The 27,587-nt window shown below is 40.4% G+C and overlaps 1 protein-coding gene across 5 annotated transcripts in view; it reads left to right on the forward strand.

Moving 5' to 3' along the window:
• The window catches only part of CORO2A (coronin 2A), a 373,363-nt gene that overhangs the window by 290,367 nt on the left and 55,409 nt on the right, over positions 1 to 27,587 (forward strand). For all 5 annotated transcript variants that reach the window (XM_053702692.1, XM_053702696.1, XM_053702694.1 and 2 more), the window contains exon 10: positions 7,036 to 7,126. In XM_053702692.1, coding sequence (XP_053558667.1) covers positions 7,036 to 7,126 — 91 coding nt within the window. The remainder of the gene's footprint in view (positions 1 to 7,035; positions 7,127 to 27,587) is intronic.

Below are 27,587 nucleotides of genomic sequence, written 5' to 3' on the forward strand. Positions count from 1 at the left end.
ATCTCTTGATTGATATTCTTGTTAGTGACTACCTTAGGTAAGAACCCAGGTTTAGTACGCAGAACTACCTTATCTGAATGAAAAATCAGATACGGAGAATCACAATGTAAGGCTGATAATTCAGAGACTCTACGAGCCGAGGAAATAGCCATTAAAAACAGAACTTTCCAAGATAACAGCTTGATATCAATGGAGTGAAGGGGTTCAAACGGAACACCCTGTAAAACGTTAAGAACTAAGTTTAAGCTCCACGGCGGAGCAACAGATTTAAACACAGGCTTAATCCTGGCCAAAGCCTGACAAAAAGCCTGAACGTCTGGAACTTCTGACAGACGCTTGTGTAAAAGGATGGACAGAGCTGAGATCTGTCCCTTTAACGAACTAGCAGATAAACCCTTTTCTAAACCTTCTTGTAGAAAAGACAATATCCTAGGAATCCTAACCTTACTCCATGAGTAACCCTTGGATTCGCACCAGTGTAAGTATTTACGCCATATCTTATGGTAAATTTTCCTGGTAACAGGTTTCCTAGCCTGTATTAAGGTATCAATTACTGGCTCTGAAAATCCACGCTTTGATAAAATTAAGCGTTCAATTTCCATGCAGTCAGCTTCAGAGAAATTAGATTTTGATGTTTGAAAGGACCCTGAATTAGAAGGTCCTGTCTCAGAGGCAGAGACCAAGGTGGACAGGATGACATGTCCACTAGATCTGCATACCAGGTCCTGCGTGGCCACGCAGGCGCTATTAGAATCACTGATGCTTTCTCCTGTTTGATCCTGGCAATCAAACGAGGAAGCATCGGGAAGGGTGGAAACACATAAGCCATCCTGAAGGTCCAAGGTGCTTTCAAGGCATCTATCAGGACCGCTCCCGGGTCCCTGGACCTGGACCCGTAACAAGGAAGCTTGGCGTTCCGGCGAGACGCCATGAGATCCATATCTGGTTTGCCCCAACGTCGAAGTATTTGGGCAAAGACCTCCGGATGAAGTTCCCACTCCCCCGGATGAAAAGTCTGGCGACTTAGGAAATCCGCCTCCCAGTTGTCCACTCCTGGGATGTGGATCGCTGACAGGTGGCAAGAGTGAGACTCTGCCCAGCGAATTATCTTTGATACTTCCATCATCGCTAAGGAACTTCTTGTCCCTCCCTGATGGTTGATGTAAGCCACAGTCGTGATGTTGTCCGACTGAAACCTGATAAACCTCAGAGTTGCTAACTGAGGCCAAGCCAGAAGGGCATTGAGAACTGCTCTCAATTCCAGAATGTTTATTGGAAGGAGACTCTCCTCTTGAGTCCATGATCCCTGAGCCTTCAGGGAATTCCAGACAGCGCCCCAACCTAGAAGGCTGGCGTCTGTAGTTACAATTGTCCAGTCTGGCCTGCTGAAGGGCATCCCCCTGGACAGATGTGGCCGAGAAAGCCACCATAGAAGAGAATCTCTGGTCTCCTGATCCAGATTCAGCGTAGGGGACAAATCTGAGTAATCCCCATTCCACTGACTTAGCATGCACAATTGCAGCGGTCTGAGGTGCAGGCGTGCAAAAGGAACTATGTCCATTGCCGCTACCATTAAGCCGATTACCTCCATGCATTGAGCCACTGACGGGTGTTGAATGGAATGAAGGGCATGGCAAGCATTTAGAAGCTTTGTTAACCTGTCCTCTGTCAGGTAAATTTTCATTTCTACAGAATCTATAAGAGTCCCCAAGAAGGGAACTCTTGTGAGTGGTAAGAGAGAACTCTTCTCCTCGTTTACTTTCCACCCATGTGATCTTAGAAATGCCAGTACTAACTCTGTATGAGACTTGGCAGTTTGAAAGCTTGACGCTTGTATCAGAATGTCGTCTAGGTACGGGGCTACCGAAATTCCTCGCGGTCTTAGTACCGCCAGAAGAGAGCCCAGAACTTTTGTAAAGATTCTTGGAGCCGTAGCCAACCCGAAGGGAAGAGCTACAAACTGGTAATGCTTGTCTAGGAAGGCAAACCTTAGATACCGGTAATGTTCTCTGTGAATCGGTATGTGAAGGTAAGCATCCTTTAAATCCACTGTGGTCATGTACTGACCTCTTTGGATCATGGGTAAGATTGTCCGAATAGTTTCCATCTTGAATGATGGAACTCTTAGGAATTTGTTTAGGATCTTTAAATCCAATATTGGTCTGAAGGTTCCCTCTTTTTTGGGAACCACAAACAGATTTGAGTAAAACCCTTGTCCGTGTTCCGACCGCGGAACTGGATGGATCACTCCCATTAGTAAAAGGTCTTGTACACAGCGTAGAAACGCCTCTTTCTTTATCTGGTTTGTTGACAACCTTGAAAGGTGAAATCTCCCTTGTGGAGGAGAAGCTTTGAAGTCCAGAAGATATCCCTGAGATATGATGTCCAACGCCCAGGGATCCTGGACATCTCTTGCCCAAGCCTGGGCGAAGAGAGAGAGTCTGCCCCCCACCAGATCCGTTACCGGATCGGGGGCCCTCACTTCATGCTGTCTTAGGGGCAGCAGCAGGCTTTCTGGCCTGCTTGCCCTTGTTCCAGGCCTGGTTAGGTTTCCAGCCTTGTCTGTAGCGAGCAACAGCTCCTTCCTGTTTTGGAGCAGAGGAAGTTGAAGCTGCTCCTGCCTTGAAATTACGAAAGGCAAGAAAATTAGACTGTCTAGCCCTGGGTTTGGCTCTGTCTTGAGGCAGGGCATGGCCTTTACCTCCCGTAATATCAGCGATAATTTCTTTCAAACCGGGCCCGAATAAAGTCTGCCCCTTGAAAGGTATGTTAAGTAGTTAAGATTTAAGCGTTTTTATCACAGTCAAGCACAGTCTCACAGGTCTGCTGTGAGTGATTACCTCCCTCAAAACTAGTTTTGAAGACCCCTGAGCTCTGTGGAGACGTCCTGGATCATGCAGGGAGAAAAAGACAGACTGTGACTGAATTTCTGATGCGTAGTAAAAGCGCCAAAATAGGCCCCTCCCACTCACACTACAACAGTGAGGGAAGCTCAGTAAACTGTTTTAATTTAAAACAACGACAGCCATGTGGAAAATAAAGCCCAAAACAATTTTCACCAAGTACCTCAGATAATTAAACGATTTAACATGCCAGTAAACGTTTAAAATCTAATATATGAAATGTCATTAAAAAGCCTGCTGCTAGTCGCTCACACTGCAAGTTAGGCTAAAAGTTATATGCATACAGTATTTTCCCAGTGAAGTGCCATTCCCCAGAAATACTTAAGTGTAAACATATATACATGTCAGCCTGATACCAGTTGCTACTACTGCATTTAAGGCTGTACTTACATTATATCGGTATTAGCAGTATTTTCAAAGTCAATTCCATTCCTTAGAAAATAATATACTGCAACATACCTCTTTGCAGGTGAACCTGCCCGCTGTCCCCTGATCTGAAGTTACCTTACTCCTCAGAATGGCCGAGAACAGCAAACGGATCTTAGTTACGTCCGCTAAGATCATATACAAAAACTCAGGTAGATTCTTCTTCAAATTCTGCCTGAGAAGGAAACAACACACTCCGGTGTCGTTTAAAATAACAAACTTTTGGGGGGGCGTGTCCGAACTGCGACTACACACAGTCGCATTTTCCCTGAGCTCTTACAGAAATCTTGATATCCGCCGATAAAGAGATATTTACAGCAAAAAATTTTCACCATCCGTGTATATGAACAAGCCTGCCTGGCAGCATCTGCATTTTTTGGGAAAATTGCGCTGTATTCGTGACGTTGGAGGCTGGCATCGGACATAGAAGGCCTAGAGCGGCGGCTCATACATAGGCAGCGCCACCCCCCTCGGTGAATCGAGGGTTTTTGCCTTAATTGGGGCTCCACAAATCTCGTCAGTGTCACACAATCTTATGCAGCACTATACCAGCAAAAAAGCACCCGAAAACGGGAAGATATCTTCACTTACTTCTCATCCCTGTATTGCAATAATGGCTGCCACACAGGAAATAGGCCTGCAAGCACGCTTTGACTACCACATGGAAAGATTGGAACGCTGCTTCCAAACCTTACTTGCAAAGGCTCCTTGGGACTATTTCATGCAGGTTCATCAACAGCAGAAACAGCTCAAGCAAGCTCCTATAACTGTGGAGGTAGATCCCAATCAAGATACATTTAAAACTACTGGACCTCCGTTGACACCTACGTGCGCAAGGGGACCTCTACATTCTATTTCACAACCGACAAACTGCATGGCGGGAACCTATGAGAGGGCTAAACCAGAGTGTGCTGTTGATGTCGAGACTTCACCCAAAAAGATGCCTACAACCACAGCAACCAACGGCGTTATCGCAGTAGAAAAGAAAACAGGTGACATAGCTTTAAAACTCCTGGCGCTAAATGGGACCTTGACAAGGGCAGAGCCGGCGAGAGGGCTCGGGGCATACTCCCGGGCTGCCTTAGGCACCGGACTGACCTTAGCTACAGCGTGCATTACCAAGCCTGTTAAATTGGGACTTTTGTATAACCAGCTAGGCTCTGCTGAGGTATCCTTTTCTGAGAACTTGAAAGTGAACTTCCTTAAATTAGCTATCTCAAATCGATGCTATATCTACAGCCCAGGAGGTCAGAATTGGGGTGTTGGGACGTTGTTTTCTTCTGAGGACTATATGTGGGCAGCAGAAGCTGGAACTTAGTGCAGGCTCTTGCCGGGTGCACACGGTGTATTACATGTTAAGGGAGAGTTCTGACTAACTCCAAACTGTTTCTGTTCTGAATTTTGTCCGTTATTGGGGTGCACTAGAGTACATAATCTATCTTGTAATGACGCAGTTTTAGTGTCTCTACATAACTCATTATAGTTAATTATATTGCCAAGCCGGAACGGTGCCAATGAGGCCTTCACTTATTATTTACATAGCCTACTTCCTGCGGCTTACGGCCGGAGCCGGGGAGGGGGATATACTTGTTTGCAAAAGGCTTGGATTAAAGAGGGTTTGATTTCAGCGGTTAGCCTAATAAGTTTATTTATGTTGCACTGTGTTTTTTATGCCTACTAACTAATTATTAAGAATAATGTGTTGGATGTCTGTTTTCTCCCAATATTGCTCAGAATGTAACGTTGCTCCTGCTTCGTCCTTATATATATTTGTATGTTTTCTGGGGGTTAAGGGGGGGCCCTAGGGAAGCATCCTACAATATACAACACAAATGGAGCCTTGTGTATTTAAAATGTAACACTGTTTACTGGTAATCAGAATGAGAGAATTTTTATTCATCGCGTTATCCCATATATACGACAATTCATTAATACATAGTTCATAGCAAAAAACATCCAACACGCAATCCTATAAAGCACTTTATCAGTGGGGCACCGCAACTCATTATGCTTTCTTAAAATTTAATTGACACAAACTGTTATGTTAGAGAGGACGGTGGTAGATTTGGAAGTTTTACTTTTTCTTAACTATTGTCTCCCAATATTTAGGGCCCGGTTTCAATCTTATTTGTGTTAAAGCTTAAAATTACCATGAGAGCTCCCAATTAAGGTTTTTGCATCTTTTAATTTAAGGACAGGAAAGTCTTTACAGCATTATTACTTTAGAGATGCATTTTTTTTGTTTTCTTCTGTTTTTGTTCTTTACTTTTAAACCCCTAAGAAGAATTTTTGTCATACCAAGGACCCAAGAGTGATCCACTGAATCTAGATAAAGGGGGAAAATGAGGGGAAAGGTTATACTATCTTGGGCGCATCTTATGTCTTTTAATATGCAATGAATATATGTAATGTTGATTGTAATTTGCAACCACTGTTTGTTAAAAAATTTCATACCCTCAATAAAAATATTAAAATAAAAAAAAAAAAAAAAAAAAAAAAAAAATAACAAACTTTTGATTGAAGATATAAAAAACTAAGTTTAATCACCACAGTCCTCTCACACATCCTATCTATTAGTTGGGTGCAAGAGAATGACTACTGGGTGTGACGTAGAGGGGAGGAGCTATATAGCAGCTCTGCTTGGGTGATCCTCTTGCACTTCCTGTTGGGGAGGAGTTAATATCCCATAAGTAATGATGACCCGTGGACTGACTACACTTAACAGGAGAAAAGCAAGAATGTAAGCCTAGGAGCCAGCCCATTTTTGGTTCAGCACCTGGGTAGCGCTTGCTGATTGGTGTTGGATATTGCTCAAACATGTAGGCCAATAATGCTTAAGTAGTGGAGTTGTAAATGTAGTTTTCTGCTATACTACTTTAGTGATAGTTAAGTATAAAACACTTCATAAGTACGTACATACATTACACATATATATATAATTTTATAGAAACACGCACTTTTAATCGCTCCTACGCCTTAATATCACTTTTATTCTGACATAAAAGTTTTTTGTTTTTTTAAAATAAACTTTTGTTTCTTAAGCTTTAAACCTAAATATAACTTTTAACTTATCAAACGATAATGGTTTATTTCAGGTCTCAAAAAGCACTAAATGTTACATCCCTATTTTGGATTGCATTGTAGCACAACACTTAACTCATCACTTGTAATACAAGCACAAGCTAATAGTGCTCACTGAGTTATCCATAAACATTAAAATATTGAACTATTCACTTGTAATAACAGATTGTGCGTTATTCTTTACTCTCTACACAGTCGCGCAAAACACACCCTGTGCTATCTATTGCACTCCACTTGTAATCTAGCTCTATATGTTTAACTGACATGGTCAGTCAGCCAATCAGGAGCTGCAGTTTCACAACCCCACACCAGTCACAAAATGTTTGCTGTTTTGGAGCTGCAAGGCTTGCAGCTCATGAGCGGAACGTTACCTATGTGTTTAGCCCCTTTATGGTGATTAAACAGGGTAAGAAATGCAACGATTCCATGCTCTAATTAATTAGAGGAGGTATATTTTGCTTTAGATTATCATGATTATTCATGTTTATGCTTTTATGAATTTAATCCTGGATTGAGTTGAGGTTACTACTTTTTTCCCAATATTTTTTTTCTCACTATTTTAAACATTATTTCAGATGATGTACTTTGCATTGCAAGTTCTGATTTTATATGCCGTGTTTTCCAGTCAGAATCGTACCAGGAGGACATTTATCCAATGACAGCTGGAACCCAGCCATCCCTTACTGCAAATGAATGGTTAATCGGACTTAATAGAGGTCAGACTGTGATATTTTAACATTTTTGTTATTATCTTAGAACTAACGTCTATTGTTGATGCAAATGTATGGAATATTTCACACATTTATTCCATTATTCACATGACATTGCAGCGTGGTGATTTTTTTTTCTGAAGAAATGTGAATCAAACACTGTTTAATATAGCAATGTCAGTTTTGTATGTCCAGCTAATACTCCGTTTCTTCTTAAATGGAAAGAGTCCACAGCCGCATTCATTACTTTTGGGAAATAAGAACCTGGCCACCAGGAGGAGGCAAAGACACCCCAGCCAAAGGCTTAAATACTCCTCCCACTTCCCTCATCCCCCATCATTCTTTGCCTTTCATCCCAGGAGGTTGGCAGAGAAGTGTCAGAAGTTTGTTTTGTCTCTTATGGAGTATAGTACTCTTCGATATGGGACAGGAGTTTTAAGTAATCCTGTCAGTCTCTCAGTGAGGGCCTGGATGAAAGAGTCTGGAGATGCAGGAAGAGTCTTTCTGCGAAACCATCCTGATTCATTTTAACAGCTCCTCAAGCAATCAGCGTTGTCAAACTTCGCTTCACTGCCTGCTTTCTTCTCTCAAATCCATGGCGGAGGTGATAAAACTATTTGTCACACTTGAAGGGCCGTGTTCCGGTTTCCACAGCATACATTCCGGTAAGATCATTTAATTTGACTTATTCATGAATGTACTGTCATACAAATGTTTCCGGTGAGGTGCCTACCTTGCTGGATTTGCTAGACTATAGGGTCTCAGTGGTGCTTCTTTTGTATCTTGGAATCAAGGGTTAATATCTCCTGAGGGGGATTATTGAACAGGGGGGTGGGGGTTTAATCATGTTTGTTATGTGATTCAATCTGCTTATGTGTAGTGTTAACTGGTTGGTTGCGCTTTTTTGGACTGTACGGTCAGCTTGTGACTGGGCGTGATTACACTCTGGTCTCTATTTCCGCATTTTTGACCGTGTGGAGATGGAGAAATTCTGGTCCGCAGGGGTCTGGTTCATAGGAGGTGGTGAGTGCCCCAGCCATTGTTGGTGTCAGGTGCTGTTTAGTTTTTGTTTTTCTTATAGTCCATATTTGCATATTCTCTATCCAGTTATGGAGGATTCTTATGCTGAGACTGTTCAAATTTCAGATTCAGATTCTTCGTCCTGTGAAGAATCTGGTTTGGCCTCGTTGACATGTCAATCAGTTATGTTCGGTATGCCGTATTAGAGCGCCTTGTTCCCCAGGCTCGGGGAATCAAGGGACCACTGGCCATCCGCCTCTAGGGGCCCTGTCCTCTGAGAGGCGAGTTCCCTACCGCTTCCTCCTACTACACATGCGGATAACCCAGATTATGTTTATTCGTCCTTGAAGGGCGGCTTGTTCCCCCGGAGGTTGCAGCACGTTTTTGCTTCCACATATTTTTGGCGATTATTCGTCTGCAGAGTCCAGACATTTATTTGTGATTGCGCTCGTGCCTTATTGTTCCGGGTCTCCCGGCCTTGGGAGGGCCTATACAGTGCCCTGCAGGTGTAGATGTCCCTGAGTGTTGTGCCTTTGGTTAGAGAATAGCACACCTTTGCGTATTACTCACATGTTTTTCAGTTATTAGACAACCCTATTCTTAATCCTTAAACGGGAATCCACAGTCTTCTACTTCGAATGGCTCACCTCATTAGACATGAGGGGATGACGTAATCTCCTGATTGTCTGTTATTGAGATCCTTCCCAGTTTTGTTGGAAGATCAGGGTTCTGTTTGGGTGGTCTTGCAGGTAGGCCTGCATTTTCTTGGGTGTTAACCTACGGGTTGCCTTATATTTTCTTCTATCCGATTAGGATGTCTTATTTTTGTTTACGTTTCCTTCGGGAACTTTCTGGGATCGATACTCACTGTTACTTCTGCGGAAGTTTAAGGGACAGGTTAGTCCTATGTTTGTCTGTTATTCCTTCTTCCCCACTAAGGGAGGATTTATGAAACTTGACAGCTAGGACCATGACGGCAGGCTGGTTCTGTTTGGGTTTTTCTTTCTCGTGGATGTTCAGACACGTGGCGCCGTTTCTGCTTGGCTGGTCCGGTCAAGTGCTCATGTTGTTATTTGTGTTTCTTGTTTTGTTTCAACAAGTTTAGCTAAGCATTCTAGAGGACCTGTGGGTCTGTGTGGCAGGTAGGATTGTTTCAGTCCTTATTAGCCCTCAATCTAGTTGACTGGGTCAGTGGAGTTCCGCTGCGTCACTCTCTCTTGCGTCTGATATTATCAGGACCTAGAGTTTCCTCCCCATGCTGTGGAGGGTTGGAGGGATTGGCGCCCTCTTGCCGCCGATTTGGGCGGTTTGGCCTTCTGAGGCTCTGATATTGTCCTTTTTGGACTGGGTCCTTCAGCAGTTAGTAGCCTGATGGGTAGCTTAGCTGCCTAGCTGCAGAAGGTTTGCAAAAGAAGGTTTGCAAACTGTAACCAGCTGCATCTATTTGCACATGGACTGTGTAATATCAAGCTGTTTTCATGAGACCTTTTTGGTTCTCCGCTTTCTCTGTGTGGGTTAGGTCTCCTTTTAGGCACCTGATTTTCCCTCCGGGAGATGGTTGTTCCCTTTGGGCTCTGCTTAGGGTTCTTCCCCGGAGCTGGGGATGCTCAGCATTCCTTTTTTCTCTGTGATTCTCTGATTGTATGGAGGTGATGGGGAGACCAGCCTTTGCTAGAGTGTTTTTGGCCTCGAGATATCCCCTTGCTTGTGGTCCTGTGGCTATGTGAGTGTCTATGGGCTTGGTTATTGTTTGTTTAAACAACTGGGGGCTCAGACCTATCTTCACCCTGGTTCTTCCGGTTGCTGAGGCTTCACTCAGTGTTTTCCCTTGTGGACCCCGTTGCGGGTGTTACTGGACTTTTATGCTCTAGGGCTGTTTTGGGGTTCCCCAGTTCCAGGGAACTTGGGCTATGACCTTTACTCTGACTAATTGACCTGGTCATGGTTGGACAGGTTTTCTGAGTGCCGATGCTCACTGGGCTTGACTTACGACTTTATGGTCAGTTTCTCTTGGTCAGCTTGCTGTAGTAACCTTATGGATTCGCTCTGCAGACGAATGGGTTTGTAGTGTCTCTGCGGCAACTATCGGACATTGGATGTGTGTTGGCAAGTATTGAAAGAGAAGGACAGAAAAGGGGGCATAATATGGCACACTTATGGGAAGATAATCATAGCAATTTGTGAATGTGTGGAGTGTAGTGATTTAAAACTTAACTTTTATATAAATCTTGTGTAAAAAGAGTGGAATGTTTCACTAGTAAAATTAAAACAAAGTAAAATCGTGTCAAATGACAAATTGACACACAAACTCCTCTCAGAATTCAGTGCAGTGATCAGTCTGCACCCATAACCAGTCCCCTAGCAAAATATTAATCTGCAGACTCCGTGATAGTATCAATATATCAAGGTAAAAAAACACAGTAACATATATCAAGTAGAATTGTGAAAATAAAGGCACCAAAGTGTGCGTGTGCACAATAGTGTGGTTCCTTAAAAAAAATCACAAAGTAAGGTATATAAATGTCACGATAATCTGGCAATTACCCTATCTTGTTAAGTAACAGGTTAAGCCAAAAACAGCTACTATTCCCTTATTGTACACTGAGGGTCAGATATCAGCAATATCACTAGTAACCGTGTTTAAAGTCTAGCAGGTAGAAAAGGATTTAGTTAAAAAATGGTATTAAGTACTAAGATATATACTAAGCCGGTAAAATATCATTACCCTGTAGCAAAGCAATTGCCAAAATGGTCCACAGTTAAAGCTAAACCTTAAACCCCAATAATGAGCGAAGCCTATAATAAATTGCCTTAGAGGCCAACAATTAAACTAGAGGATAAGAACTGGCAGAGAGGAGCAGTGCGAACGCCTGACGCACGTTTCGCAACTGCTTTTTCTGAGGCACCTGAGTCTAACTCCACGCAAGGTATTTAAAAGGATCGCTGGCCAATCATGTGACCATTTACATTTGAGCAAGTCATCGCCAAACAATCAGCATTGTTATAACAGTGGTAATGTCTGGATGACAGATAATTGTCATCGTTACACCAGCCAATTGAAAGAAGGGGCGGGGGGGGTGCCCCCATAGTCCATTCAATTTGCTTTTTCATGCTCACAATATACACCTGCAAGTGCTGTCAGAAGTTAAAGACAGGCAAATGTGAGATCGAAGTAAGGTGGTCAGATATCAGGTATCATGATTGCATAGGGCACACTGGTTATATCTGTACAATGCCGCTCTGTTTCCAGAATAACACCCTAATGATTATATCAGTAGGAACAAAATATATTACAATATAAATCAATCTACGCAACATATGAAATTAAAGATCAGAGTGAGAATAAATCGATCAAAAGTACCCTTCATAGTATTGCATGGTTCTGATAGTATAGTCATTAGTGACGCTATGTTATTAAGAACAGTGTAAGTTATGCAGTGATCATTAATACTTCACTCCTATCTAAATAGCAATAGGACTGTTAATTCAGGTTTGTAGGTTAACATAACTGTTCCTTGATAGTGACAACCAAATAGTATCGTCCTTTGCTATAGTTATAGAAACGAGTAAAAAAGGAGTGACTGTCCATATTAAAATCATTCATAACATTTCTATGATGGTATAGTGTGTGAATAATCCTGGATCTTAACTTTACCCAGTACTAGCTAGTAAGGGATATTTTAATGCGACCCTTTACAGAATATGAGTGAGTTATTATGTATCACTGTTCTAGAATCATATCAAGATGTGTGATAAACCTTCTCAGACGAAAAAAACTAACAAATTGATGTCTATAGTGGGCAATTATTATATGCCCATTGTTACATTGGAACAATAATTACTAGAGGAATGCACTGTATGTGATCATTTCATTTAGTCCTTGGGGGGCCATACTCTGTAGCCAGAAGACCCATCTAGATTCTGCTTTTAGTAGAGTGTTCTCCATGTTGCCACCCCTGATACCTAGTGTTAATTTCTGTAGTATCCAGCATTTAAGTTCTGGTTTACTAGTATGATGGCCAAGGAAGTGTTTTGCAACGGACGTTAGTTTTTTGCCTTTTTCCAGGTCGTTTTTGGCATTCCTTATATTCCCCAAATGTTCACCTAGTCTCTTCCTGAATTCTTTTGTGGACATTCCAATGTACATTTTCTTGCAGCTACATTCTAAGCAGTAGATGATATTGCTGGTTCTACAGTTAAATAGTCCATTGATTTTCTTTATTCCCTCAGGAAAGATAGACATCTCCTTGACATTTGTCATGTAAACGCAAAATTTACATGCACCACATGGATATGTGCCTGTTAGGCCATCTTTCCTGCGATTTGTTTTCTTTATGAAGTGACTCCTCATAATTTTATCCTTGATGGTCGGCGCTCTCCTCCAACTGATCTCTACCTTTTGGCCCACACTCTTTGCTAGATCTTCATCAGTTTGTAGTATGTGGGCATGTTTGTTCAGTATTGTGCTGATTTCCTTGTGGGCTATGTTGTAAGTACATATAAATCTAACCCTTGTGTCCCTTAGCTTGCTTTTGTTTATGGAATAGTAAATCATTCCTGTCCATATGGAGTGTCCTATGGTAGGCCTTTTTAAGGATGCTGTTAGGGTAGCCCCTGTTATTTAATCTCGTTTTCAACTCTTGTGATTCACTTTTGAATGACTCAATATTTGAGCAGTTGCAACGTATTCTTAGGAATTCCCCATAAGGGATAGCTCTCTTTGTTGATGGATGGTGTGCACTCTCAAAGGACAAAATTGATTTTGTGGCTGTCTCTTTCCTATATAGGCTAGATTGAATTTATATAGGCTAGATTGAACTTGAAGTGGTATCTCTGGAGATTGTTAAGTCCAGGAAGGTCACTTTTGTGTGGCTGGTCTCGTACGTCAGTCTGACATTAAGATCATTACAGTTTAATTTATTTATAAATTGTTTGTGTGTTAGCAAGGTAATTTTTTTGGGGGATTCCTTCCATGTTCGTTTGCGTTGGAGATTTGATCTCTCCTTTAGGCTTCGGGTCTTGTGGGCAGGTGCTCTGCCTTTCTGGACCCATTCATTTTCTTAGGGTGGGGGCTTATGCTCCTTCTTATGGAGGTGTGGTTCCTTTCTTAGGGCTTCTCCTGGATTCAGGAGGTTGGAACTGAGAGTTAACCTTTCAGAGAGGGGTATTCTCTCTGGGTTGTTACCTTCCATCTGGAGTCTTGCTGGCTTCGTGCCGAGACTATGTTAGGCCCTTTTCTAGATTCTTTTGGGTTTACGGCCTTGTCGTCTGTTCCTAAGGAGTCGTGTTGTCACCCGTGCTCTGTTGGGGTGGCTGTGGCCATTCTTCCGCTCGTTTTTGAGCTGGTGTTGGGGTTCTTCTGTTCCCCTGTTCAGACCTGCCAGTGCCGACGCTTGGGCTGGCCCGGCTGGGAGTAGGTTCTGAGATGAGTTTTCATCTTCAGGATCTAGGTTGGCATAGTGGGTTTGCAAGCAGAAGGTCCAGGGTTCCAATCCACTTTCTAGTTCTGGTTGAAACCTCTCATCTTGGGGGTGCAGTGGGCCTTGTTGAGATTAGGTGCTTCCCCCTTTTGGAGACCTATGTGTAGGTCTGGCGGCTTAGATTGCCTAGAGTGTGCTCTCTGTCTGGGATTTTGTTTGGGCAATCTGTTCTCTTGCTGGCCGCTTTTTACTTCTCAACAAATATTCTTCTGTGTCATCCTGATGATGGCTGTGTGTTCTTGACTCAGGGTTTTTCGTCTGGGTCTGTTGCACGTTTTTTGTGTTGGAATACTTCAGTATTCTATGTTCTGACGATGTGAGGACTCCGTCTTCAGTTGTCTTTCAGTGCCTTGCACGATGTTGAGAGAAACGTTTCTCTGTTCTGATGCCCGGTCCTAAACCTCTAGTTTCTTCTTGGTCTGGGCGTAGCCTCCCTTTGTTTGTCAGGACCCATTTGGGTCTTTGTTAGCTGGGCTCTCTATTGGGGGTTTCCCTTCTATGAATTTTGTGGTGACCTTTCGGTTTCCCTTCGGTTCTTTCTTGCCCTATCCCTTTAAGAGTTTAGGCTGGCGTTCCCTTAGTTAGTGAGGGGTGAGTGGTGAGGGACCGACTGTTGGGCAACGGTGTCTCTTGGAGGACTGTTGGCTCAGTTGAGTCCGATTTTGCGGACTCTAGCTAGGCTTCTGGACTATCTGCGGATCAGTGTCCTTGGGGCTTTTTCCTTTTCAAGGTTTTCTCAGCTTCGGACGAAGCAAGGTTTTTGTTGGGTAGTGGTTCAGGCCTGATGCCCTCAGAATGGGCCGCCTATGTTTCCTCCCATCTTGGCATTCAGTGTCCTCTGTGGCTTGGGTATTGTTTCCCCAAAAGTAATGAATGCAGCTGTGGACTCTTTTAATTTAAGAATAAAAACTTAAATTATGCTTACCTAATAATTTTCTTTTCTTCTGATGGAAAGAGTCCACAGCTCCCCCACCCATATTTTTTATGTGGAGCGTCATTATTTATTCTTCTGGCACCTTTCACCCTGATATTTCTTCTACTGTTCCTTGTTCCTCGGCAGAATGACTGGGGGATGAGGGAAGTGGGAGGAGTATTTAAGCCTTTGGCTGGGGTGCCTTTGCCTCCTCCTGGTGGCCAGGTTCTTATTTCCCTAAAGTAATGAATGCAGCTGTGGACTCTTTCCATCAGAAGAAAAGAAAATGATCAGGTAAGCATTAATTAAGTTTTTGCTGCCCATGAGCATTTGTATTTATTGGTTAATGAAGAAAGGACACAACTAATAAAGCTGTGTTAGTTTAACCTCTGTTGCCGGATATATTCTTTAGGCAACTTCACCATGTTTAAAATCTTTAATGCACATGACTTTCTGTTGTACTTCACATTGAGACCTGTGTTCAAAGGATGTCCTGTGGGTGCCATGAAGTGGTATCACTGATCCGAAATTGTTTTTGGCGATTCCCCGCATTATAGTTCATTGGTGGCATAGGGAGCGGTACTCCCAGGGCTTTGATGGTTATGGTGATGTCACAAAGGGGCAGAACCACTAAGTCCTAGCTCCCTTAGCAGCTAGATCCCTTTTTGAAAAAGAAGTGTCAGCACTTTTTAAAGGGAAATCCCCAAGCCCCCAAGAAATAAAGAAAATCTAAAGAAAAAAACACAGGGTTTTACTGGGGGGAGGGTATATTGCATTTGTATTGCATTTTATATACACATTCCTCTGGTATGGAATTATTTTTTTCACTTGCACTTTATTTTATACTTTATACATCTTGTGGTATAGAAATATTTTTTCTCTTGTTTATTGCACTTTTGTGGTATGGAAACTTTTTGCACAAGTCACTTGATTTTTATTGTCCCTTGTCAGATCTACCATTACAGTACTACCTTGTGTTATGGATAGGTTAGATACTCAACTACAATTTCGTTGTCTCTGTTTTTTTACTCTGTACAATGACATTAAATGAATCTAATCTAATATTTAGGGACACTTTATAAATCATCTAAAATGTTTATAGAGCCTCAATAAAGTTTATTTGATAGTTAACAAGGGTCTATCCTAAATACAAATGTAAATTTTGTCTATATAGCCAGGAAACCAGTGATCACCTGGCAAAAAATGTGTTTAATTTCTGAAATGCCAGAAAGGGGGACCCCTCTAGTTTATATTATAACCCCCTTTTCAAATTTGACCATCCTTAATGACAATTTAATGAGATGATTACAATTTGCAATGTTATTTACTAAAATATCAACAAAATTATACTTGATTTTAAACAATTTTGTTGCAGTTTTTTGACATGCCATAAATGTAATAACAGTATATTTGGAATCTGCTGGCCTGCTGAAAAATAAAATACATCATTTTTTAGTTACTCACAGAAATATGACTTATAATAGTGTTCACCTATAAACAACAGCAAAAAAAACCTCAAAATCAGATTAGCACAAGGTTGTAAAATGGGTTAGCCATGAAGGGGTTAAATGTATTTTTATAAGAACAGAAGAAAAAAATAGTACAGTGCCCCTTTAAATCTATTTGCAAAGTACTACAAAATAGCTTTGAATGTAAATCTAATCTGTCATATAAACTCCAATTTTATACCCATTAAATTAGTGCGCCATTTCTTTTTTAGATTTCCCTTTTCTATCATCCTATTTTCTAAGTAGAACATTGTCTTGTGTATAATTTTTTTTCCACATTTCATTTCTTGATGCTTCTGAATATTATAAAGTAAAAGCTCATTTATTTTTAAATTTGCTTGCGTTAGATCTACAGACTAGAGATAGACAGAGATGTGCTGTTAAGAACCAGCTTCCATTAGTAAAACCCTGGAGTGCGCATTTATTATTGTAGGACTGAGGTATCTTATGTTGCACTACCATGAATTATTAAAAGCAGCTTTCTCATTTGAACAAAAAGTAGTGAGGATGCAGTGAAGGGGAATATTGCACAATGTTAATTCCCTTATTCTTGCACTGAGTGTTGCACAAGAAGGTTGCAAGCATGACAAGTTACTGTTACACAATTTACAAATACTTATTTATGTTGGTCTGACGGATAGAGAGTAAGAGAACATAATGAAGCTCTGCATGGAGTTAATGCTTCTATTGTCCATTAATATTAAAAAGTAGTTTTGTCTGATTCAGCGAATGGCATAATTTACATTTCTTCTTGCCTGTGCTGTATATTTTGACTAGATAAATGAAGGATAGCAAGTCCCAAACATTTAGGGCTAGATTATGAGGGGAGCACTATTTATCGCTCCTGCGCGTGTGTTAACTCGGCTAGAAGTAAGTTTTTTGTGTGCGTAGTACAAGTTAAAAATAAAGTTTTCGCACGAGCACTAACCCGGCGAGTGCGATAAGCCAGACTTCGGATATTGCAACCATGTTAACGTATTCCCCCATAGACTTCAAAGCAGTGTGAAAGTGGAAAAAAACCTAACACCCTACTTGCACTCAAACTCGATCACGTTTAACCAAAGTGTGCTAACCCGACATAAAATATGAATATTTCACATTCCAATCAGGGGCATATTATGGCCTAGGCCAACAAGGCCGGTGCCTAGGGCAGCAGATTTGGGAGGTTCAGATTTGGGAGGTCCTATCCTCTCTCTAAAAGCAAACACACAGTACAGTAAGCAATAAAGTGCAGGCTTTTACAGAGAAGACAAGGCATGTGCACTGATTAAGGTTGCTCTTCATAGGCAGTGCTCCTTTAAACCGTTGCTTCATTTAGAGCCACCTGCATTTTTGCAGTGGAAGTTTTCTTGGTGAGAAACTTGCCCGGGGATATGCTTACAAGGTGAGGCTGGAGGAGAAGACCTTGTGCTGATATGCTGCCTCCCCTTATCAGCTGTGGTGGGTCTGCAAGCGCAGTGCTTATTGTAGGTCTTAGTAACTAACAGACTGGATACGTCTGTGCACTGCTTACATCAGCTTGTGATGTCTAATCATAAACTCTCAGCGCTAATGTATGTTAGCTACTAATAGCTAGCTTTCTCTGCATTCATGAATACATGGTGTAAATAGTAAACGGATACTTAAAGTTTTATTACTTGAATGATGGTAATTACTGTATGTTGTTGCATGTAAAGGGCAGTGATTGTTTCAAAGTGTATTCTTCTTTCCCTCCCTACCTCTCTCCCTTCTGTCCCTTTCTCCCCCCCTCCCTTCCTCCCTCAATTCACTCCATCAATTCACTCCCTCCCTCAACTCCCTCTCTTCTTTCCCTCCCTCCCTTGCTCCCTTATTTCACTCCTTTCCTTCCCTCCCTTCTTTCCCTCCCCCTTTTCTCCTCTCCCTCCCCACTTTTCTCTTCTCTCTCTCTCTCTCTCTCTCCCTCCCTTCTTTCCTTTCCCTCCCTTTTCTCCCATCCCCTTATTTTCTCTCCCTTCTCTCAGGGAGAAAATGGTATGAGATGCATTCAATTCAACCCACCTGTATGCGTGTGATTTGCTAGCCCATTTTATTTTGAATTATGGGGAAAAAAATGTTTTACACACTGATCCAAAAAGATATTAAGGAGAAAAAAGGCATAAAACCTTTAGGGGGGCATCAGACTTTTGAGTGCCTAGGGCAGAATATGCTCTCTTTATTTATATATAAATATATATATATATATATATATATATATATATATATATATATATATATATATATATATATATATATATATATATATATATATACTGGTTTTTAGGTAAAATATCTATTTATTTATTTATCTATACATATACATCTATGTATATACAGTTGTGCTCATAAGGCCATTTTTCAGAGAATATGAATGATAACACAAAAACTTTTCTTTCACTCATGGTTAGTGTTTGGCTGAAGCCATTTATTATCAATCAACTGTGTTTACTCTTTTTAAATCATAACAACAACAGAAACTACCCAAATAACCCTGATCAAAAGTTTACATACCCTGGTGATTTTGGCCTGATAACGTGCACACAAGTTGACACAAAGAAGTTTGAATGGCTATTAAAGGTAACCATCCTCACCTGTGATCTGTTTGCTTGTAATTAGTGTGTGTGTATAAAAGGTCAATAAGTTTCTAGACTCCTGACAGACCCTTGCATCTTTCATCCAGTGCTGCACTGACGATTCTGGATTCTGAGTCATTGGGAAAGCAAAATAATTGTCAAAGGATCTGCAGGAAAAGGTAGTTGATCTGTTAAAAACAGGAAAGGGATATAAAAAGATATCCAAGGAATTGAGAATGGAAATCAGCAGTGCTCAAACTCTAATAAAGAAGTAGAAAATGAGGGGTTCTGTTGAAACCAAACCATGGTCAGGTAGACCAACTAAAATTTCAGCCACAACTGCCAGGAAAATTGTTTGGAGTACAAAGCCAACCCCACAAATAACTTCAGGTGAAATACAGGACGTGTGGTGTGGCTGTTTCAAGATGCACAATAAGGAGGCACTTGAAGAAAGATGGGCTACATGGTCGAGTCGCCAGAATAAAGCCATTACTACGCAAATGCCACAAAGTATCCCGCTTACAATACGCCAAAAAGCACAGAGACAAGCGTCAAACCTTCTGGCACAAAGTCATTTGGAGTGATGAGACCAAAATTTTGCTTTTTGGCCACAACCATAAATGCTACATTTGGAGAGGAGTCAACAAGGCCTATGATGAAAGGTACACCATTCCTACTGTGAAACACAGAGGTGGATTGCTGATGTTTTGGGGATGTGTGAGATATAAAGGCTCAGGAAATTTGGTCAGAATTGATGGCAAGATGAATGCAGTATGTTATCAAACAGAACGCCTCATTTTCCACTTCTTGATTAGAGTTTGAACACTGCTGATTTGCATTCTCAATTCCTTAGATATCTTTTTATATCTCTTTCCTGTTTTATACAGTTCAACTACCTTTTTCCCACAGATCCTTTGACAATTCTTTTGCTTTCCCCATGACTCAGAATCCAGAAACGTCAGTGCAGCACTGGATGAAAGATTCAAGGATCTCTCAGGAGTCCAGAAAATCATTGACCTTTTATACACACACACTAATTACAAGCAAACAGATCACAGGTGAGCATGGTTACCTTTAATAGCCATTCAAACCTCTTTGTGTCTACTTGTGTGCATGTATCAGGCCAAAATCACTGGGGTATGTAAACTTCTGATCAGGGTCATTTGGGTAGTTTCTGTTGTCATTATGATTTAAAAAGAGTAAACACAGTTGATTGCTAATAAATGGCTTCAGTCAAACACTAACCATGAGTGAAAGAAAAGTTTTTGTGTTATCATTCATAGTCTCTGAAAAATGGCCAAGACATCATAAATTCTGTCAGGGTATGTAAACTTATGAGCACAACTGTAGGTATAGATATATAGGAATATGTATTAAAATATACTTAGAACATTTTCCCTTATGTGAAGAACATAATAATGTGAAACATTTACAGTAAATACATAGGAAAAAAAAGTCTGCAAAGGGGTTTAACTAACGCCTGATATCTCATGTTTGAGCCCTTAAAACTTTTTAATGCAATATTTTTTTAATAATTTTTATCAATGTTATTAAGAGTGTAACTGAACTGTACAATGTACTTTTGATGTGTTTTGTGCAACTTTTTTGACTTGTGTATCAGTTAAAAATAGCTCGGAAGTTGCACTAACCTGACGCACGTTAAATTCAATTGCGCTCGAGGGAATGCATTTACTTTCAACTTATAATATGCACGCTACTTACGACATGCGCAAAAAATGTAAAAGTTACCTGTTTTTTTTAATTCCATCTGCTTTTACAATGAGTTAATCGGTAAAGGGCTCATGAATAATGAGTTTTAAAATACAGTAAATGCAAAATTAAACTATCATGATTCAGACAGGACATGCAGTTTTAAAGGGACAGTAAATGCCCAAAAATGTTATTGTTTGAAAAGATAGATAATCCCTTTATTTACCATTCCCAGTTTTGCATAACCAACACTGTTATATTAATACACTTTTTACCTCTGTGATTACCTTGTATCTAAGCCTCTGCAGACTACCCCTTATCTCAGATCTTTCGACAGACTTGCATTTCAGACAATTACAATGTTATCTATATGGCACACATGCACTAACGCCCTCTAGCTGTGAAAAACTGTTAAATAAGAGGTGGCCTTCAAGGGGCTTAGAAATTAGCATATGAGCCTACATAGGTTTAGCTTTCAACTAAGAATACCAAGAGAACAAAGCAAATTTGATGATAAAATTAAATTGGAAAGTTTTTTTTAACATTACATGCTTTATCTGAATCATGAAAGATTAATTTGGACTTTACTGTCCCTTAAAACAATTTTTCGATTTAATTCTGCTCAGTTTTCTTGGTATCTTTTGTTGAAGAGAAAACCTAGGTAGGCTCATAGGCGCTCAGGAGCATGCACATGCCTTTAGCAGTCTATGGTAGCAATGTTTGAAACATTGTATTAAATTACTACATACATTGTTACAACCACATTTGCCATAGCATTCTAAAAAAAATATCATGCACACTCCTGTGAGCCTACCTATCTTTACTCTGACAAAGATTACAAAGCGTATTTTATAATAGAAGTAAAATGGAAATTTGTTTAAACTTGCACGCTCTGTCTAAACCATGAAAGTTTAATTTTTACTTTTCTATCCCTTTAATGCAAACCACAATATTGAACAAATGTTTGAAATGTAAGCCCTCCTCCCCCCACCCACATCCAGTTTTGTGCTTGGAGGAAAAAGCTGCTTTTTTGGTGGCTCCATGTCCTTCTACTGTATCATATTTGATGGACATAATATAGCTCTGACCCTCTCTGCTATCCATGGACAAATATAAAATCTAGAATAGAAGTAGAATATATGTCCTAAAGTCTAACTGAAGTGGAAACATTTGCACATTAGATCAGCATAAACTTAAATTGTAGTGTTACTCAAACGCTAGCCTAAATCTACAGAATAAATTAATGATTGAGTGCCGTATGGCTAATACAGCTATTGGATAAGAGGTGGAAACGTCACCTCATGAAAAAAAGTATTTTTGGGGTGGACATTGGAAGGGGTTATTTTAGTGGAACGGTGCATTAAATAAAGGTATGTTTTAGAGCAGTTTCACTTTAAAATCATGAATGAAGGTCCTTTTAATTTATTCTATAGATTCAGGCTAACGCATGAACCATCTACAATTAACCATCACTTTAATGTAGGGGTGTGTGGCATTAACTTATCTGGCTTCAAATTCTGTAAAAAAGATGATTTGTATGGTGAATCAATGTCAACAATCTCTGGCAAGATCACGTAGAAGACAGGTAACCGACAGACTAGTGGAATTATGGAATCCCAGGAGTCACTTCTAAGAATAAAATTAATAAAAAGAAATTGCACAGGCCCTAAAGCACTTTCCTGGAACAGTATGTTCCCAGTGTTTTATTTCGAGCAACACAAAGCAAGAAATAAATATTTTACCTTAAGGACTCCCTGGTTCTCTTACAGAAAATAATTCTACAAATGTGTTTCAATGATAAAACCAATAAAGTTAGTTGTTCTCTCTTAACAACAAGTAGTTATTAATAGCCATATAGCTCTTTCTTTTACAAAGATATGACGAGTCCACGGATTTCATCCTTACTTGTGGGATTTATCCTCCTGCTGACAGGAAGTGGCAAAGAGCACCACAGCAGAGCTGTATATATAGCTCCTCCCTTCCCTCCCAACCCAGTCATTCTCTTTGCCTATGTTAGTACAAGGAAGAGGTAAAGTGAGGTGTTAGTTTTATTTTCTTCTATCAAGAATTTTTTATTTTAAAATGGTGCCAGTGAGTACTATTTTTCTCAGGGGGAATTCGTCAAGTGAGAACAACTTAATTCCTGTCCTGATGTCAATGATCTTATCTGATATTTCTAAGATCCATGTTGGTTCCCACAACTCAGCTGGAGGTAGTGTAAGGAAATCTTCAGTGTGGAGACCGATGCTTGATTACAAACAATATTAAGGTATGTTCAGTCTTTTGTTTCTAGACTTGATGTAACAGAGCAGACTGATATTTCCCTTATATGGGGAATGGTAAGGTATACACTAATAAAAGGAGAATGGTGTGCCTGAAATCCCTTGTTTTATTTGTTAACATGCAAATACCTATGGGCTTATTGAGGTTAGACGCTGGGAGTTGCTGTTGTCGTTTTGAGCTGTTTTATGGCTGTTGGTTTGCGAATGCAGTGCTTTTAGGTTAGGTGTACACATGGCTGAATTTTGTGCTTCGACATGTTTTAACGTTTTTTTGCTACGACCCATGCGGACCTTAGTTAAATTTAGATACCGCCTATGGTGGGCGGGCTTATATTCACACGCTCAGATGCGCAGCAGTTTCCGGATAATGTAGTAACAGAGACCAGGGTTCTGGTCAGGCCTAAGCTGTATCGATACTACCGGAGGATAGCAAGTGTATTCCGGGGGCAGGTAGGTGCCACAGTAGAACTGTGGCATGGTGCAGAGGCAATTTTTTCGTTAATATATAAAAAAATTTATAAAGTTCTTCTTTCATGCTTATGCAGGTGGCTGCAATACTTTTGGGCACGTTAAAAATAATATTATCTGTCCCCAACAACTTTTTGCATTTTTTAGAAAAATAGTTGCTCTTTAAAATTTAAAGGCGCAGTACGTTTTTATTTGATTTTACTGTTTACATACTCTTTGTATTAGTGCTCAATATTAGCTGAAAACGACTATTGTTAATATTGCTAGTCTGTTTAACATGACTGAGTCGGAGGATGATACTCCTTGCTCTATGTGTTTAAATGCCACTGTTGAACCCCCTCTAGTTTTGTGTTCCTCGTGCACTGAGAGGGCTGTACAATGTAAAGCACAAATCTTATCTAAAGAAGATGTGTCTAAGGATGATTCTCAGTCTGAGTAGAATCAGGATGGACCGCCAAATTCTCCCCAAGCGTCACAACCTTTAACGCCCACCCAAGCGACGCTGGGTTCCTCAACCGCGTCTAATTCATTTACTCTGCAGGATATGGCTGAAGTTATGTCAAATACCCTTACAGAGGTTTTATCTAAACTGCCTATGTTACAGGGCAAACGTAGCAGGTCAGAGTTTCATGCGAAAGCTACGACCTCTGACGCTTTAGTAGCTATTTCCGATGTACCCTCTCAGGGATCTGATTTGGGGGTCAGGGAACTTCTGTCTGAGGGGGAACTTTCCGACTCGGGAAGTGTGTTGCCTCAGAAAGATATGGACACAATGTTCTTTAGATTTAAACTTGAACACCACCGTCTATTGCTTCGGGAGGTTTTAGCGACTCTGGATGACTGTGACTCTATTGTGATTCCGCCAGAGAAATTGTGTAAGATGGACAAATACTTAGAGGTATATATACTTAGACGTGGTCCGTGCCCTGAAGTTTTACTTGCAGGCGACTAAGGATTTCCGTCAATCATCTTCATTATTCATTGTTTCTTTCATGTAATTAACAAGAGTCCATGAGCTAGTGACGTATGGGATATACATTCCTACCAGGAGGGGCAAAGTTTCCCAAACCTTAAAATGCCTATAAATACACCCCTCACCACACCCACAAATCAGTTTTACAAACTTTGCCTCCAAGGGAGGTGGTGAAGTAAGTTTGTGCTAGATTCTACGTTGATATGCGCTCCGCAGCAAGTTGGAGCCCGGTTTTCCTCTCAGCGTGCAGTGAATGTCAGAGGGATGTGAGGAGAGTATTGCCTATTGAATGCAGTGATCTCCTTCTACGGGGTCTATTTCATAAGGTTCTCTGTTATCGGTCGTAGAGATTCATCTCTTACCTCCCTTTTCAGATCGACGATATACTCTTATATTTACCATTTCCTCTACTGATTCTCGTTTCAGTACTGGTTTGGCTTTCTACAAACATGTAGATGAGTGTCCTGGGGTAAGTAAGTCTTATTTTCTGTGACACTCTAAGCTATGGTTGGGCACTTTATTTATAAAGTTCTAAATATATGTATTCAAACATTTATTTGCCTTGACTCAGAATGTTCAACTTTCCTTATTTCCAGACAGTCAGTTTCATATTTGGGATTATGCTTTAAATTATCATATTTTGTCTTACCTCAAAAATTTGACTTTTTTCCCTGTGGGCTGTTAGGCTCGCGGGGGCTGAAAATGCTTCATTTTATTGCGTCATTTTTGGCGCGGATTTTTTTGGCGCAAAAATTCATTTCCGTTTCCGGCGTCATACGTGTCGCCGGAAGTTGCGTCATTTTTTGACGTTATTTTGCGCCAAAAATGTCGGCGTTCCGGATGTGGCGTCATTTTTGGCGCCAAAAGCATTTAGGCGCCAAATAATGTGGGCGTCTTATTTGGCGCCAAAAAATATGGGCGTCGCTTTTGTCTCCACATTATTTCAGTCTCATTTTCATTTGCTTCTGGTTGCTAGAAGCTTGATGTTTGGCATTTTTTTCCCATTCCTGAAACTGTCTTATAAGGAATTTGATTTATTTTGCTTTATATGTTGTTTTTTCTCTTACATATTGCAAGATGTCTCACGTTGCATCTGAGCCAGAAGATACTACAGGAAAACCACTGCCTGCTGGATCTACCAAAGCTAAGTGTATCTGCTGTAAACTTTTGGTAGCTATTTCTCCAGCTGTTGTTTGTATTAATTGTCATGACAAACTTGTTAAAGCAGATAATATTTCCTTTAGTGATGTACCATTGCCTGTTGCAGTTCCCTCAACATCTAAGGTGCAGAATGTTCCTGATAACATAAGAGATTTTGTTTCTGAATCCATAAAGAAGGCTTTGTCTGTTATTTCTCCTTCTAGTAAACGTAAAAAGTCTTTTAAATCTTCTCTCTCTACAGATGAATTTTTAAATGAACACCATCATTCTGATTCTTTGGACTCTTCTAGTTCAGAGGATTCTGTCTCAGAGATTGATGCTGATAAATCTTCATATTTATTTAAGATGGAATTTATTCGCTCTTTACTTAAAGAAGTACTAATTGCTTTAGAAATAGAGGATTCTAGTCCTCTTGATACTAATTCTATACGTTTGGATAAGGTTTTTAAAGCTCCTGCGGTTATTCCAGAAGTCTTTCCTGTTCCTAATGCTATTTCTGCAGTAATTGCTAAGGAATGGGATAAATTGGGTAATTCATTTACTCCTTCTAAACGTTTTAAGCAATTATATCCTGTTCCGCCTGACAGGTTAGAATTTTGGGACAAAATCCCTAAAGTTGATGGGGCTATTTCTACCCTTGCTAAACGTACTACCATTCCTACGTCAGATGGTACCTCGTTTAAGGATCCTTTAGATAGAAAAATTGAATCTTTTCTAAGAAAAGCTTATCTATGTTCAGGTAATCTTCTTAGACCTGCTATATCATTGGCTGATGTTGCTGCAGCTTCAACTTTTTGGTTGGAAACTCTAGCGCAACAAGTAACAAATCGTGATTCTCATGATATTATTATTCTTCTCCAGCATGCTAATAATTTCATCTGTGATGCCATTTTTGATATTATTAGAGTTGATGTTAGATTTATGTCTCTGGCTATCTTAGCCAGAAGAGCTTTATGGCTTAAGACTTGGAATGCTGATATGGCTTCTAAATCAACTCTACTTTCCATTTCTTTCCAGGGAAACAAATTATTTGGTTCTCAGTTGGATTCTATTATTTCAACTGTTACTGGTGGGAAAGGAACTTTTTTACCACAGGATAAAAAATCTAAAGGTAAAAACAGGGCTAACAATCGTTTTCGTTCTTTTCGTTTCAACAAAGAACAAAAGCCTGATCCTTCGTCCTCAGGAGCAGTTTCAGTTTGGAAACCATCTCCAGTCTGGAATAAATCCAAGCCTGCTAGAAAGGCAAAGCCTGCTTCTAAGTTCACATGAAGGTACGGCCCTCATTCCAGTTCAGCTGGTAGGGGGCAGGTTACGTTTTTTCAAAGAAATTTGGATCAAATCTGTTCACAATCTTTGGATTCAGAACATTGTTTCAGAAGGGTACAGAATTGGTTTCAAGATGAGACCTCCTGCAAAGAGATTTTTTCTTTCCCATGTCCCAGTAAATCCAGTGAAAGCTCAAGCATTTCTGAATTGTGTTTCAGATCTAGAGTTGGCTGGAGTAATTATGCCAGTTCCAGTTCCGGAACAGGGGATGGGGTTTTATTCAAATCTCTTCATTGTACCAAAGAAGGAGAATTCCTTCAGACCAGTTCTGGATCTAAAATTATTGAATCGTTATGTAAGGATACCAACGTTCAAGATGGTAACTGTAAGGACTATATTGCCTTTTGTTCAGCAAGGGAATTATATGTCCACAATAGATTTACAGGATGCATATCTGCATATTCCGATTCATCCAGATCATTATCAGTTCCTGAGATTCTCTTTTCTAGACAAGCATTACCAATTTGTGGCTCTACCGTTTGGCCTTGCTACAGCTCCAAGAATTTTCACAAAGATTCTCGGTGCCCTTCTGTCTGTAATCAGAGAACAGGGTATTGTGGTATTTCCTTATTTGGACGATATCTTGGTACTTGCTCCGTCTTTACATTTAGCAGAGTCTCATACGAATCGACTTGTGTTGTTTCTTCAAGATCATGGTTGGAGGATCAATTTACCAAAAAGTTCTTTGATTCCTCAAACAAGGGTAACCTTTCTGGGTTTCCAGATAGATTCAGTGTCCATGACTCTGTCTTTAACAGACAAGAGACGTCTAAAATTGATTACAGCTTGTCGAAACCTTCAGTCACAATCATTCCCTTCGGTAGCCTTATGCATGGAAATTCTAGGTCTTATGACTGCTGCATCGGACGCGATCCCCTTTGCTCGTTTTCACATGCGACCTCTTCAGCTCTGTATGCTGAACCAATGGTGCAGGGATTACACGAAGATATCTCAATTAATATCTTTAAAACCGATTGTTCGACACTCTCTAACGTGGTGGACAAATCACCATCGTTTAATTCAGGGGGCTTCTTTTGTTCTTCCGACCTGGAC

The sequence above is a fragment of the Bombina bombina genome, chromosome 2, assembly GCF_027579735.1.
Source record: "Bombina bombina isolate aBomBom1 chromosome 2, aBomBom1.pri, whole genome shotgun sequence".
Lineage (NCBI taxonomy): Eukaryota > Metazoa > Chordata > Amphibia > Anura > Bombinatoridae > Bombina > Bombina bombina.